This window comes from Barbus barbus, assembly GCF_936440315.1.
Source record: "Barbus barbus genome assembly, chromosome: 9".
Taxonomy (NCBI): domain Eukaryota; kingdom Metazoa; phylum Chordata; class Actinopteri; order Cypriniformes; family Cyprinidae; genus Barbus; species Barbus barbus.
In genome coordinates, this window is record NC_136737.1 from 3,853,158 (window position 1) to 3,868,662 (window position 15,505).

Sequence of the window (15,505 nt, forward strand, 5' to 3'; positions counted from 1 at the left end):
ATTTACATTTACAAAAAAGTTTTTACCTTTTTAAATACATAGATAAATAAATAAGTAAATACCAATGTAAATAAATTAATAAATAAATAAATAAATAAATGTCATTTAGAACTTAAAAGCAAGTTCTGAATTTGCGATAAACAAACAAACAAACTCCTCAAAAATCAGATAAAGAAAACCACTGCACCACAGCAAAACTGATGGGAAATACTTGCTGTATGACTGTAAATACGAGATGAAACAATGCAGAAGCTCTGCGCAAACATTTGTATTCTGTCCGCTTTTAGCTGAGCATCTAATTACAGCATCCACAGACTAAATGGCCCGACAGGAGGCTTTTTTGGGGAGGGCAAATGGAAAAACGCCTCAATGGAGCCATTTTTATAATTGCACTTAATTGCAAATGCAGCTTGGGAGGTGCCAGGACTCAAGGAAGTGAAACTCCGAACAAAGAGCGTGCCAGACACCGGAGAGGAATAGGAAGCTTTCTGTGAGTCATCTGTCCGTCCGACGGCTTCGGAGCGAGGCGTGAAGTTTGAGATGCAAACACGAGCGCTGGAGGGAGCAGATGCTGGTTTTGCGTGGTGAACGGCAGCGGTCTGAGCAGAGAGATGCCCTTTCTGACTCGCTCTGCTTTAAATATTAACAGCTGCTGCTGCTCAGTGTAGTTCAGACTCGGCAAGATCAGTAATCGAGTCAGACGTCGGCCAGAGAACAGGAGCGAGTCTTTAAGATAGAGGAGCGACAAAAAGCATAAACACTGAGGTTTGGAGGCCATGTGTTCAATATGAATACTGATTAGGGCTGTCTGATGAAGACTAAAAGCATAATAATAATAATAAATGACAAAAATGCTAATTTTTTTTAGCTTTTTGTGCATAATTATTATTCTACAAAAATGGGTCTTTTATGTTTTTCTTCAGCAGTTAGCAAATCATCATTATTATTAATAATAATAATAAATTATAAAAATTTAATATTTTAAACAGCTGTTAACACAAACCAGTATGAAAAAATAAAGCTCATAGTTAGGATGTTTTCCTATACTTGTTTAAAATAATTTAATTTAATAATTTATTAAAATAAGAAATATTTTTCTAGTTTTTTATAAAAAAAAAATTCAACATGCACAATAAAGCATTTTTTAAAAGGCACCTTAAGTAAATTAATGAATGAATGAAAGAAAAAGTAAATGAATGTTAAAAATAGTACATTCATTTAACGTTCAACTAAAAATCTCCTTGATTAATGTGCTTTTATTAAAATAAAATAAAACAAAATAACAAAAAATATATATTTTTAAATAAGTAAATTTATTTGTCAATTCTATTTTTTTTCTACATGCACTTCTAACATATTTACAAAAAACATGTTTAAAAATAAATATATTAATCAATTTCATGTACATTAAGTATAGTATTTTAAAAAATAAAGATTTCAAAATTACTTAAAAAATACAACAGTACATTTACAGCTTAAAAAACTAAATAAAAAGACACACTACAGCAAAACAAAAAACAAAACAAAAACAAAACACAGGAGAACAACTAGATCTTGGAAAGTAGAAATCGAGAGCAAGAAACGCAGAAGAACTTGAATACTTCCGTCTCTGAAAATGACCTGAAGGACTCAAACCTCAGCGACTCTCCATCATCTCTCTCAGGACGAAGAGCCGTCCTCAAGGAGCCATTACTCGACTCAGCAGTGAAAGTTTCTGCTCCAGAGACGAGTGTTTGATGCTCTTCTGCTTCCAGTCACTCCCCGTGGCCAATCAGGCCTGATTGCGGCTCTAGAGGTTCAGAGGATCAAAGCAGCATAAACTCCAGCTTCCTCTCTCAGAGTCGGAGCAAATCTCCCGGTTCCTCGAGGTGCTCCTCAAGCGACCTCATCAGCGTCGTAAACAATTGCGAGTCGCGCAAACGTCTGATTGACAGCGGCGCCGAGGATCAAACGCCGCCGTGATCTCAGAGCCGCATGGAGAAGTTTGAAGCACGAGCTTTTCCACGACTGTCAATTATCTCTGCGCAACAAACAGGAAGTGAGCAGCTTGTCATCATTAGTGCCGGCGGGAAACAGGAGTCGTCTGCGAGAACAGAGCTCGAGAGATCGAGTCCCAGAGCAGGGAGGCTATATAAAGAGATCCCAGATACTAAAATAAAAATAATAAATGCATATATGTGAATTGCAAACATTTTTCTTTCTAAATAAATAAATAAATATTTATGTAAATAGCAAATATTTTCCCTAGAAGTTCAAAATAAATAAATAGCAAATATTTTCCCTAGAAGTTTAAAATAAATAAACATAAATAAATAAATATCTATGTAACTTATAGATAGATAGATAGATATGTAAATTGTAAATATTTTTCCTCAAAGTTTATAATATATTTCCTAGATGTTTATAATAAATAAATTGATTAATAAATATTTATGTAAATTTGTATATTTTTCATAGATGTTTATAAATATAATATTTATCCTACATTTTCATTATGAATAAATATAAACAAATAAAAATAAATATATGATGATTTTAAGTTTTTTCCCCCTACGTTTATCATGCAGATTTTTTTTTAATTCATTTATTTGATAATATATAGATTTTATATAGTATATATGTATGTATAGATACAGATTTTTTCAAATGTATTTTATTTTATAATATAATAATATTTAATAATTTATTTTAATTTATTTATTAAATTGTAAATATTTTTCCTCGGTTTATAATATATTTCCTAGATGTTTATAATACATAAATTGTTTAATAAATATTTATGTACATTTTAATAATTTTTTTATAATTAAAACTATTTTTCCTAGATGTTTATAAATAATAAACATAATTTGTAATAAATAAATATTTCTCATACATATTCATCATGAATAAATAATGAATAAACAAATAAACAAAAATACATTTCTTTCCTACATTTTTATCATGCAGATTTATGAAAAAGATGTATCTTTAAAAAATAATACGGATGTATCTCTCTTAAAAATAAATAAGCTCAAATAAATTAAGTATTTTTAATTTCTATATTTTTAAACATGTAAATTAAGCATATTTACAATATATCTTTGTTAAATAAATATGAATAAATTACTAAATATTCAATAGATTTCAAATATGTTTACAATTTTAAATAAATGAAAATAATTTATTTCTCTAATTCTCATCACATACAAACACAATAATATTTGCAATAAATAAATAAATATATTTCCTTTATTTAAAATAAATATTAAATACAATATTAAAATATTACATTTATTTTACAGCAGCACTGACATTTTTAAATTATTACAAATAGAAAAAAAATATACGCAGATTCTAAATATATTTCCTTCATGTTCATCATGAATAAATAAATAAATACATCACTAGTGAATGAATGAATAATAAGTGGATCAATAAATAAATACAATTTCTAAATATATTTAATTGAAAATAATTAAAAAATGAATTAAATAAAAAGTCTGAAGTACATGTACAGTGAACAAATTCTAAATGAATTTGAGCTTAAATAAACAAACATTTAGAATTGATATGTTTTATTTAATATTTTTTAAAAACAGCAGCAAACAGGAAGGCTAACGGGAACGGTGCAAGATCAAGTCCCAAAGCAGGAAGGCTTTATAAACAGACGCCAGATACTAAACGACAGTCTCGCACTTTTACAGGAAACTGATAATGGATCGCGTGAATACACCGGTGACAGAGTCCATGCATTTTGCCAGACCTTAATGCAGCTAAACAAGCGCATTATACACCGGGGAGCAGCTGAGCGCGTGGATGGGAATTGCTTTTGTTTATGAGAAGAGGAGAGTCATAATGCAGTGGGCAAATACAGCTGCGCGCGAGTAACACGCATCTAATACAACCGATCTTCATTACAACACAACTGAGAGAGAAAAGACTCCAGTCCAAGCTTCTCACTGTCATCCAGTGGAGGATGTAAACACCCAATAGAGTACTATATTAAAAATCATTTCGCATAAAATCCAATAGGAATGGGAAAATTTCCCTTAAATGCAGTCAATATTTCTTCATGAAACATTAATACATTTTGGCTCATTTTGCCTTGACTACATTTTTTTAAGCAACTGAAATTATACACTTTAGCTGAAAATAATGTGCCACAATATTAAAAAATGTAAAAAAAAACAAATGCAACTTAAAATATCAAAATAGTACTTATAAAATGTCAGTGTTTTGTCCATTTACCATTTTGCCATTTTTAGATGGCAACTTATTTTAGAAAAATTATATATATATGTAAATGTCAATTTACCCTGACTAAAATGCCATAAAAATGGCATAACTAAAAAAAAGAGACAAATTTAAATAAATAAAATAACTTTTTTAATAAATAAAATACTATTTTAATTATATATATATATATATATATATATATATATATATATATATATATATATATATATATATATATATATAGTGTAATAGTTTTAAAAATATAGCCTAAATAACAATACATTCAATATAATATAATAACTTCAATTAATTTAAAAAAAAATTATATATGCGTAAAATGTCAATATTTTGTCCAATTTACCCTGACTAAAATGCCACAAAAATGGCATAACTAAATAAAAATACATTTTAGATACATTAATAATAAACAACAAGTTAAATTGAACTGTTCCTGAGTAAATAAAAATAAATACTATATAAAATAATATATATATGTCAATATTTTGTCCAATTTACCCTGACTAAAATGCCATAATAATGGCATAACTAAAAAAAAGACAAATTTAAATAAATAAAAGTTAAATATAAAATACTATTTTAATTAATACAAATTATATATATATATATATATATATATATATATATATATATATATATATATATATATATATATATATATATATATATATATATGTAATAGTTTTAAAAATATAGCCTATATAGCATAATACAATATATACAACTTCAATTAATTTTTTATTTTATTTTATATATGCGTAAAATGTCAATATTTAGTCAATTTTACCCTGACTAAAATGCCACAAAAATGGCATAACTAAATAAATCAATAAAAAATACATTTTAGATACATTAATAATAAAAAACAGGTTAAATGTAACTGTTCCTGAATAAAAAAAATACTATTTTAATAAATAAAAATAATAAATATATTGTGCAAGTAATTTAAAAATATATCCTAAATAATATAATACATTCAATATATTATAATATAATAGATTAAATTATTAAACAAAAAATGATTAGAGATTGATTATAACATGCTTTTACAAAACATTTGTCATGTTTTCTGTTAACATGTTACTACAACAATGACATAACAGTACAATATGCATATTACACAAATACTGGTAAAATATCAGCTCCAAAACACACTAGCGCCACAGCAAACAACATGAAGCAGCGCTAGCCATCAGCCGCGTGTGTAACTGGACTCCGAGTGCTCTGCTAACACGGGCCAGCGCTAATTACCGGCTCATATCGAGCGAACGCAGATCAGCCATAGACAGAGAGATTACTCGGAGAGGAGGATCAATAGATGGCTGGGGCTCGCTGGACCTTAAAGACGCGACACACCGGACGCTAAAACAGCAGGCTCAGCTCTGGTTTATACGCCTCGCATCTCAATCGCAGACACACACTGAGGAAAGTCGTGGCCTCCGGCGCACGAATGTTTTATAACGCACTTTTCCCTGCTGGACGCGGCGTTTCCGCCGGAGAACAGCGGGGACGCTAATCAGCTGTGCTCTTTTACTCCAAATGACTCTTGGCGGGGCTTTAAGAGCACACTGAGGCTAATACCCACAATCCCCCAGGGCCGGGCATCCAATGCTGCGGTTTATCAGGTATGTGGAGTGAAACCTCTCATAACCAGACCACAAATACTATGTTAAAGAGTCTTACGAGTTTAAAAACTATAATTTAATATCTGAGGTATATTGATTCAGCATCTTCAAGACGTTTCAAGCTGCTTCTGACACGACAATCTGACGTTGCATTGAATTAAACTTGTTTTACAATAAGATTCAATTTGCAAAAATTATATTTTTTGTTGTATTTTCCTGTCACAATAACGGAGTTCCTTTGGAATTCTTCAGCTTATAAGAACTGCCGGGTTCTCTGATAGTGGGCGGAGCTAATGCGCAAACAACAATCTCATTGGCTGGCGCTCACCTATTATCCTCCCTGTTTTGATTTCAGCAAATCAGTTCGAGTGAACGCAGACAACCTGATTAATATTCATGAACCCAGTAGCTCATTAATTGTTAGCTTGTTTTATATTGCTATTAGTAGTAGAATTCATAGTAGTATTACCATCTCATAAGTATTATAAGTATTATAAGATATATATAGTTTTAGTCTGGCGAGTAAGCTAAAAAAAAAATGTACTAGCCAATGGCAATTCTATTGCCAAGGTGTCCGTTTTTTTTTCTATAAATTTAATTGTAAATTATATTTATATTAACATCAAATTATAGAATTTAAAACCATGCAAATCAATTTATTTTATTTGTTATAATTAATGTATTATAATAAAATAAAAGTATTAAATAATTTTTTACTACAAATATTATTATTGTTATATGTTTATTATATCCATTTAATTAACTATTATTATTATAATTATAATTATATTATTTAGTTATATTATTACGTTTATATTGTTATTGTTATATTAATTCAATAAACTTAAATTCAATTAATACTTTAATTTATTATAAATGTTATTATTATTATTATTATTATTATTATTAATAAATGTCAGTGGAAAAGGGAAAGGGAAATTATTTACTATCATTAAATTAATTTATAATTTTACATTATTATTATTAGTATTATTTAAATTCAATAAAAATCAATAGAAATATTTAGAATATTTTTAAATAGTCTCCACACACACAAACACATTAGTTTATTATTTAATATATTAATTACATTTATTATGAATTTTATTATTATTATTATCATTGTTAAAATTATGTAATTAAATGGTATTGGAAAAAGGGAAGTGAGGGGGAGAGACTTGCAGAAAGGAAGAAAGAGCTGTAGGAAAAGGAACAGAGATATATGGTATAGACTGAGCTGATTTCTGCACAGCGGCCCGTATCAAATCTGTGAGCCACAGAAACGTGTGAGACTGTGAGATTTCTTCAGAATAGATGAGTCATGAATCGAACTCGGCTGTGTGGATCCACAAAGCGCTGAGCGTCTCTGATCAGAGGCAGCGACACTTCAAACCAGACAGTGAGAGAGAAAAGTGACATTAAGATTCCTCAAACTGAGCTTGAGTGGGACGAACGAGACCGGGTCGAATTTTGAAAATGGCAGTGCGAAAAATGGCAGCGCTGTGATTAAAAAAAAGGGCTAATAAAAGGGGTTCGGCGGCGAGCGCCGGGGTCAGAACAGTCCAATTAAAACAGCGCGAGGAGTGGCAGAACAAACGCGGCTCGTCCTGCAGGGTAGCAGCCAATTAAACGCGTCTGATCAAACGGCATTGGCTGCGGTGAGATCATCCTCTCTGGCGCTCGGCAGTGCTAACGAGTTCCTGCACCCAGAGTTTGGAGGAGGAAGGGTCACGGCGCGAACTCTGGAAGCGAAGGGTGAGATTAGAGATGAGAAGAGGTGAAGAAAGCAAGGCAAACTGACAAAGAGATAAGAATACTGTCTACTTAGGCTTCTACTTTCTAATAAAGCCCTGACTTAGGACATTCTTCATAGGCAGCAACTCAAATGTAGCTCCTCACACAAGAGACCCAACTCCCAACTGACTACAATTAAGTTCTCCATTAGCATGTTGCTAACAACACAGCACTCTAATAGGCAAAAAATACATAGCACACACAATTATGAGGTAAAATACTGCACTTGTAACCATAGTCCTAACTGCTTTGCATCAATTTTATACATCCTCAAAAGATAACATGAGTTTCCTGCTAACTAAGCTAAGAGCACAACACTCTAATAAGCATCAAAATACATAGCACACACAGCTATTAGCTTAAATAGTGCACTTGTAGCCTTAAACTGAATTTGATCAATCCATAACAGATTACACAAGTTTTACACCAACATGTTGCTAAGATAACAGTGCAACCCTCTAATAAGCATAGAAATACACCCTAAACAAACATATTAGGTAAAATAGTGCACTTGTAACCCTAAACCTAGCATTTATCAGTTTTATCAATCCACAACAGATTGCAAGAGCTTTTCGCTAACAGGTTGCTAAGCTAACACCACAGCACTCTGCGAAGCACAAAATTACATAACAAATATTAGATCAAATAGTGCATTGTAACCCTAGGCCTGACTGCTTTGCATCAACTTTATCCATCCACAAAAGATGACGTGTTTCCTGCTAACTAAGCTAAGCTAACAGCACAACAGTTTAAATAAGCATCAAAATACATAGCACATACAAATATGTGTTAAAATAGTGCACTTACGGCCTTAAACCAAACTAACAGATTACAAGAGTCTTTGTAGCTTAGCTATTGTTGCTAAGCTAACAGCACAACACTAATAAGCTTAAAAATACCTGCAAAAACATATTAGGTGAAATAGTGTACTTGTAACTCTAAACCTAGTTTTAGCAATCCATTCATTTGCTATGGGGCAGTTGTGGCCTAATGGATACAGAATTGGACTTGTAACCCCAAGGTTGCAGGTTCGAGTCTCAGGTCCGGCAGGGATTGTAGGTGGGGGAGTGAATAACCAGCGCTCTCTCCACCTTCAATACCACGACTGAGGTAATTGACTTTTACAAAAGTGTTCACATCTGGAGCCTATGACGCCGTCTAAAAAACAGAAGGAATTGGAAAAGAGCTAATGCTTCGGGAAGGTGGTCTGACACCTTTGGATTTCGGGTTGCACAATGCCAAACCCGTGGCTGTGCGATCCAGCGTTCCCCCTCTGATCTTTTGTTGGCCATCACTCTGAACCCAGCACTCACACAGCGTGATCAGGGGCAAGCTAAGGCCAGACACACCTGAATGTGTAAAGAAGCATATGAGCGTCTGACACCTTGCAGGAAGCGAGCAGATGGCGAAACCTGGACTGCTGTTGGTGTTGGATTCTATGAAGTGCTAACTCTGGGTCGCTGGTGGACAAGACTGCCAAGAAGGGCTGAAAGCCATGGTCAGAATGAAAAGAAAAACAGCGAGGCTACAAGAGAAGAAAGCGGAGGAGGGGAAGTGAGGGTTCGCAGGCCGTAGTGACACGGAGGAGAAGCAGCAGCGACGGCTGCAGGTGTCTTCGCCTCGGTTTACTCCGAGACTCCTCCAAGGACTCTCAGAGGACTCTGCGACACGGTGGAAAAGCAGATGGCACATCTTAAGCATTCTGCTCACCGCTTTTGTGGGCAGCCAGAAGGCAGCTAAAAACAAACCTAAGCCCCTGGAAAGAGCACCGGCAGATTTACAGCAAAGCCTTCCTGTGTTTTCTCTGCCGCAGGCGGGCGGACACACCCCGAAGACGGCAAGGTGACTGGGTACTTAATGAAGTCACCAGCTTCAGAAGTTGGCCAGGGACAAAATGAAAGAAGAGCCCACTGGAGACCGCAAATTGCAGCTGCAATGGTGGACAGTTTAATTGATTTTGATTGATGTTCTGGAGCAGAGGCACTTTCCTCTGGGAGCGCGCGGACACATGTGTCATCCTTTGTACGAGTGTGTGTGGGGCTTGCTCTTCTGATAAGGTTCGATGTAAATGCGGGCCCATAGCAGATGGGGATGAGAGAGTGAAGGGGGGAGCAGACGTTTTTTTCCCCCTAGTGCTACCGCATGTGTTCCTTCCTGAGCCGCATGGGTCTTGCCAAAGCCAGGATTTTCATGTAAAACTGGGCTGCCTACAAAAACCCTCGGCTTGGGTTCAGGCCCAGGAAGAAGCCTGCAAGCTGCCTGCTCCAGCGCTCGGCATTGACAAGGCAGATGGCTAGACCTCAGTGCACAGTGAACAAATGGCTAACTCGATGGTGAGGACGACAGAGGTTCTGCGATTGGCTAGGACGGATTTAGATTTTCTGCGACAGTAAGATTGGGTCACATTCAAGTTAACCAGAGAACGCTGGTCAGTTTCTTTTGCTGAAATGGTCCTGTAGGGCAGTGTTTCTCAACTCCAGTCTTGTGGACCCACCTCCAAGAATGTTTTAGATGTCTCACTAATTAAAACATCTCATTGAACTCGTCAGTTTGATTGGATACACATCTAAACATTCTGGGAGGTTGGTCTCGAGGACTGGAAGAGGATACAAACTTAAAGCAAGGGGATCCAATTAAACACACCTAAATCATCTACTCAAGGTCTTCAGGATCATTACACTCTCAGAAAAAAAAGCACAAAAGCTGATACTGGAATGGTACACTTTTAAAAAGGCATTAATATGTATCATTTAGATTTAAATATGTACCTATAAGGTACTAATATGCACCTTTTGGGGGTAAGTAAGGTAAAAAGATGTACCTGTTAAAAGGGTAGCACTGCTGTGACAGATTTTGAAGTTGTAGAAACTTCCAGGCAGATGAACTTTACAGGACAGTGGCCCTCTAGGGGCAGTATTGGAAACCACTGACTTTAAGGGTTAGTTCGCAAAAGAAATTGTCGACCCATATGACTTTATTCTTACCTCTAATGATTGACAGCTTAGCTTGGACACTGATTTCGCCTTCGCTGTTCTCCGCCACACACTCATAGATGTTCTCGTCTCGAGGCGCCCGGAGAGGCTGGATCCTTAGGACAGCCCCCGCACCTTCGTCAAACTCTATTGTCTGTGTAAGAGGAAATAGAGTCGGTATATTACACTGAAATGGTAAAATGTTATTAACACAGTTGACTGGTAGTTAAAAATCTGGCCTGAAAGCACAACGCCTGTGAATTCAATCGTAGAATTTAGAGTTACCCATCCCAAGTGTCTCGAGAGCAAGGCACTTAATTCCTAGTTGCTCTAGGGGGAATGGTCTTGGTAAATGACATGTAACTTCCCAGCTGCAAAGTTTTGGATTGATCAACCGGCATCCCCAACTTCTGACCCTTAACTCTAACCCTTCTCATATTTACATCAATTAATTCAGATAAAAAATTGTTGTGCTCCTATTTTAAGGCGCCAAAATGTCCTGCAACGTCTAGATGTTGCTGTGAGCTCAAATTATGCAAGAGAGTTAATTAGGCTCCTGCGATGCTTTCACATTTGATGTCATTGTAGCAGAACAGTTGCTAGAATCAATAGGGAATGACAAAGAGAAACAAGGCTCTTCGTAAGCCAGTGGCAAAAGTCTTTCGTTTTTTGGGGGGTGAGTTTTCAAGGCTACGATAATGAGAAGTAGCCCAGTGATGGCACACTGTCCTAAGTGTGTGCAGATCAATATCAAAGCAAAGCCTTCAGGGAAAACAAATTAATTCAAACCCCTCACGAAATGACTTTTAAATGCAACCAAGATGATAATTTGAGCGTACTCTTGGGTTCATGCTGACGAGTGAATTGGATCCACCAACGTGTATTTGTCTTGATCATTTTTTTTGAAGGAAGTTTTTCATCTTTGTTGAATAGTAAAAGCGTGGTTAAATGCGGAGCTAGTTTTAATTAAGATACACTAAACATCGATCAACACTACAGCTGCCAGCTGTGTTCGTAACAGAACACAGCAAACACAAAAAGAATATGACAGGCTAAAACCCACAGAAGCTAGGATATGTATGCTACGTAAACACTTGAGATTGAACTGAAAAACAGTTCCAGATGGCATTTTGTGAGAAATACCACAGAAACGGCTGATTATTCAGCTGATATACTGAATATGTGCTAGCATGTTAAGTCTCACCTCAATGCGTTGAGAGTTCACCCTCTTTCCTTTCTTATTCCAGGTTACTTTTGGCTTGGGGTCACCTGTGGCTTGGCATACGAAGGATACGACGCCTCCGGAGACACCGATCATGTCGACAGGTACTTTTGTGAACCTGGGTGGAGCTAAAGAAAAAGAAAATTCACGATTAGCATTTAGCTGTTTTGGCATCAAAACACCTTACATTTTGGCAGCCTGGTCAAAAGAGTCAAGAAAGAGATAATGGCAGCTGATATCACTTCCTGTTCACACTGTAAATGCAAAGTCAAGTTAAATGCATTGCACTGTGGGAAAATAGCCTCTTGCAGTGTTTTTTGGGCATTTTGGTCAATTTAGCATATCATACATTCAATGTAGACATAAAATGGTTACTATATACTGCAGAAATAGTAAGAGTAGCATGCTGCTAGCAAGCTATAGTGAACAGTGAGTGCAGATAAAGTGAAGTTAACCCAATTCATCACAAGGCCACTGTAACAGCAAAGCAAATCAATTAAATTAAATTACCAAGTGATTGAACACACACCCACACACATGCAATTTAACAGTTACTCGCAGCGCATTCAACCATAAAATAGTGAGTGAGGGGACTACAACTGGAGTGGGCTAGTGACCCGTTCTGCTACGATAGAGATGTCGACAAGAAACAGGGGCTGCAAATGGAAAGTGGCTGTTTTTCAGCGCGCCGGTAATTACACCACAGACAACGTGCACGTCGACGCCACTCTGAATAATTTATTGGCCAGTGAATAATAAAGTACCTGCGACTTGATTTGAAAGCCCCTTGTCAGGTGAAGCATCCAAAACCCTACGCACGTTTCCCGTAAAACATGCCAACTGTAAGCTAACGACATGCAGGACTGACAGTCGCTGACGATAGATCGTGACCTAGCCATTCCAGCTTCTGGAGAGCAGGAGCTGTCATCTTTTTTTTCTACCATTACTGCTTGCTCTTTGTGGATTACACTAGTTTTGGAAAATAAGAAATTGTCTTTTTTTTTCTCAGAACCCGGCACAGTTTGTTCTCGGCTCATCAAATTATCATGCTGTCTACCTCGACTCTTCTCGGCGGGCCTCCGCTGGCGCTCGCTTTTTTCTCTCCGCGGGGCAGTAGGTCAAGCTTGACACAACAAGACATGAGAAGAGGCTCTCTAGGGGGAACATGCTAAAATCCAGAAAGCGCACAGATATGAGGAGATGATCAAACGGTCAGGCAAGCACGGCAAATTAATTATTAAACGCCCGTGGGCAGGCAGGCGAGCCCCTGAATCTCCGGGTGCGAATAAACACACTTTAAGCGAAGTTCCAGAGAGTGGAGAGGATGAAACCCGAGGACTTTCTGCTTCATTCTGAAGTCATGAAAGCTCAACTTTCACAACACAAACGCACACAGGTTCGCCACTTCAGTTAGTATGAGTCATAATTGTTTGGTAGAGCAAAAACAAGACATCAAAAACACCACGGTTCTTTGAACCGTGAGCCTGGTGGATCAGCTCCGCTGAGATTTTCAGCATGTCCTTCTGTAGGAGACAGACACTGACATTTCAGGAAAAAATTATAAGAAAAAAAAAAGTATAAAATAAAATAATTCTTAATTTTATTTTAATTAATTTTATTATTCTAATTAAGGATTTTCTGCATTGTGACATTGTTTTCATGACATTTCCCAACCATTATAGTATCATAAGAAAGGAGAATCACTATTGAGAATTATACAATAATTGCAAAAACAACCTCAGAAGTAAAACATCTGTATAAGAATACAGGTTTTTTTTTTTTTTGGGAGGTGGGAGAATTGGCTGAATTATTCTAAAAAAAATAAAATAAAAAAAGATTTTGGGGTAATTAAAATTGACTCGTATATTGCAATATTATAGAAATAATAAAAAGTAAATGAAATAATAAAAAATAATAATATATAAATAATAATAAAATATAAACAATTACATTTGTAAAAAAACTGTATAAAAATGTAAAAATTATAAAAAAAATTAAATAACATTTCTGAAATAATGAATAAAATATTTAACTAAATAAAGTTTGTCTTTGCTGGCTTGAGAAATCCTGGCAAAAAAGTTTGAAGTAGTTTTAAAATCTTGAAGTTTGAATGCTTTAAGTTAGAAATAGTTTTGAATAATAAAAAGTATATATTTCGATGTATATAAACAATAAAAAAATATTAAAATGTTTGTTAGAATTTTATAAAATATTAAACATCAATCTAAATAAAATATTTGACGTTAATAAGAATACAAAAATAGATGTGCAGTGACATACAAGAGCATGTTGTTAAGGACATGCATTTTTCCTTGTAGGTCTGTATGAATAATCATGAAAATAATCTTTGCGATTTAACGTTACAGTACGGAATCAGAAAATATGATATATGTATGAGAGAACATGCACAAATCTACTATTGGCATAAAACATAGATCTAAATTGCTCACTCTTTCGGCTTTACATCTTCACACTGTAAACAGAATGACCAAAGCAATCAAAAGGCCAAAAGTCTTCAATCAATCATTCAAACAAGAGTCGAAGAGTTGAGAAGGGCTAAAATGTGAAGGTTTACAGATCGACTTCAAAACGAAGGACGGAAAAACCAGCTGTGAGTGATGGATTGAGGTTATAGTTTAACCTCTGTGGTGTACTGTATGTAGCCCGAGGTCACACATTCCCGCCGGCAGCATATCGCCACTTCACCCGTAACCATCAGCAGCCACACACAACGGCCTGCAGTGCGCTCGTATATGGATTTTCTGACAGCCGCATCTGACGAGCGCTTGCGAGTGTAATAGAGAAGCTTTGACGAGCCACGCTACTTCACGAGACAAAGAGGATCACTCGCACAATTAACCTTTCGGCTCGCCGACACACTTCTGCAGGTGTTTACGGTACACACGACGCTATGAAGGAGAAACAATACCAAATTAACACGCTTTTTATTTTCCCGACGGCACAAACAAGCACAGATGTGCCGAACAAACGGCGAGTATATGCATATGGTATAATAAAGCAATAACTGATGCCCGGTTACAGGTGTGTGTACCAACTATAGGAGGACAACAAAAGTGGCTCATACAATCAGATTTAAAGCTGTAATTATTTCTTTTAGGGCTGCATCACTAGCAAAATTCTGGTAGATATGACAAACTTGTGGGTACATTTATGATATATATTACATTAAAATATTTAATTGTAATTTAATAATTTTAGTATTTTATTATTTAAATTTTTTATTATTATACTTTTATATTATACGTTTTTTAAAAACACAAAAATAAGTAATAATTATTAAATAATACATAGTATATTAAAACTAAAATATTTATAATAGATAACTGAATTAATTATAATAGAGTAGGCAACTTTTTACTTATATCTGTACCTTTTCATTTAAAACATTCAATATTATAAAATAATGACAATAAATTAATTATATTTTATTAATTATAATACTGATACACACATATGCAAAAAATGAAATATTAATTTATAATAAAATAATAAAATAGCAGGTACTTAAAAAAAAATATATCAATATTTTACATGTGTTATACAATAACACAATAAAGTGTTTTTTGATAATATGTTTTTAAATATCTGCCACTTGATTTATTTATTTATTTATTTTTAGGAAAAGAGTATAGATG

The 15,505-nt window shown here is 34.9% G+C and overlaps 1 protein-coding gene across 6 annotated transcripts in view; it reads right to left on the minus strand.

The window, feature by feature from the left end:
- The window catches only part of LOC306875449 (receptor-type tyrosine-protein phosphatase S-like), a 208,696-nt gene that overhangs the window by 94,796 nt on the left and 98,395 nt on the right, over positions 1-15,505 (minus strand). For all 6 annotated transcript variants that reach the window (XM_079426008.1, XM_079426012.1, XM_079426010.1 and 3 more), the window contains 2 exons: positions 11,832-11,977; positions 10,640-10,781 (listed from right to left, as the gene is read on the minus strand). In XM_079426008.1, coding sequence (XP_079282134.1) covers positions 10,640-10,781; positions 11,832-11,977 — 288 coding nt within the window. The remainder of the gene's footprint in view (positions 1-10,639; positions 10,782-11,831; positions 11,978-15,505) is intronic.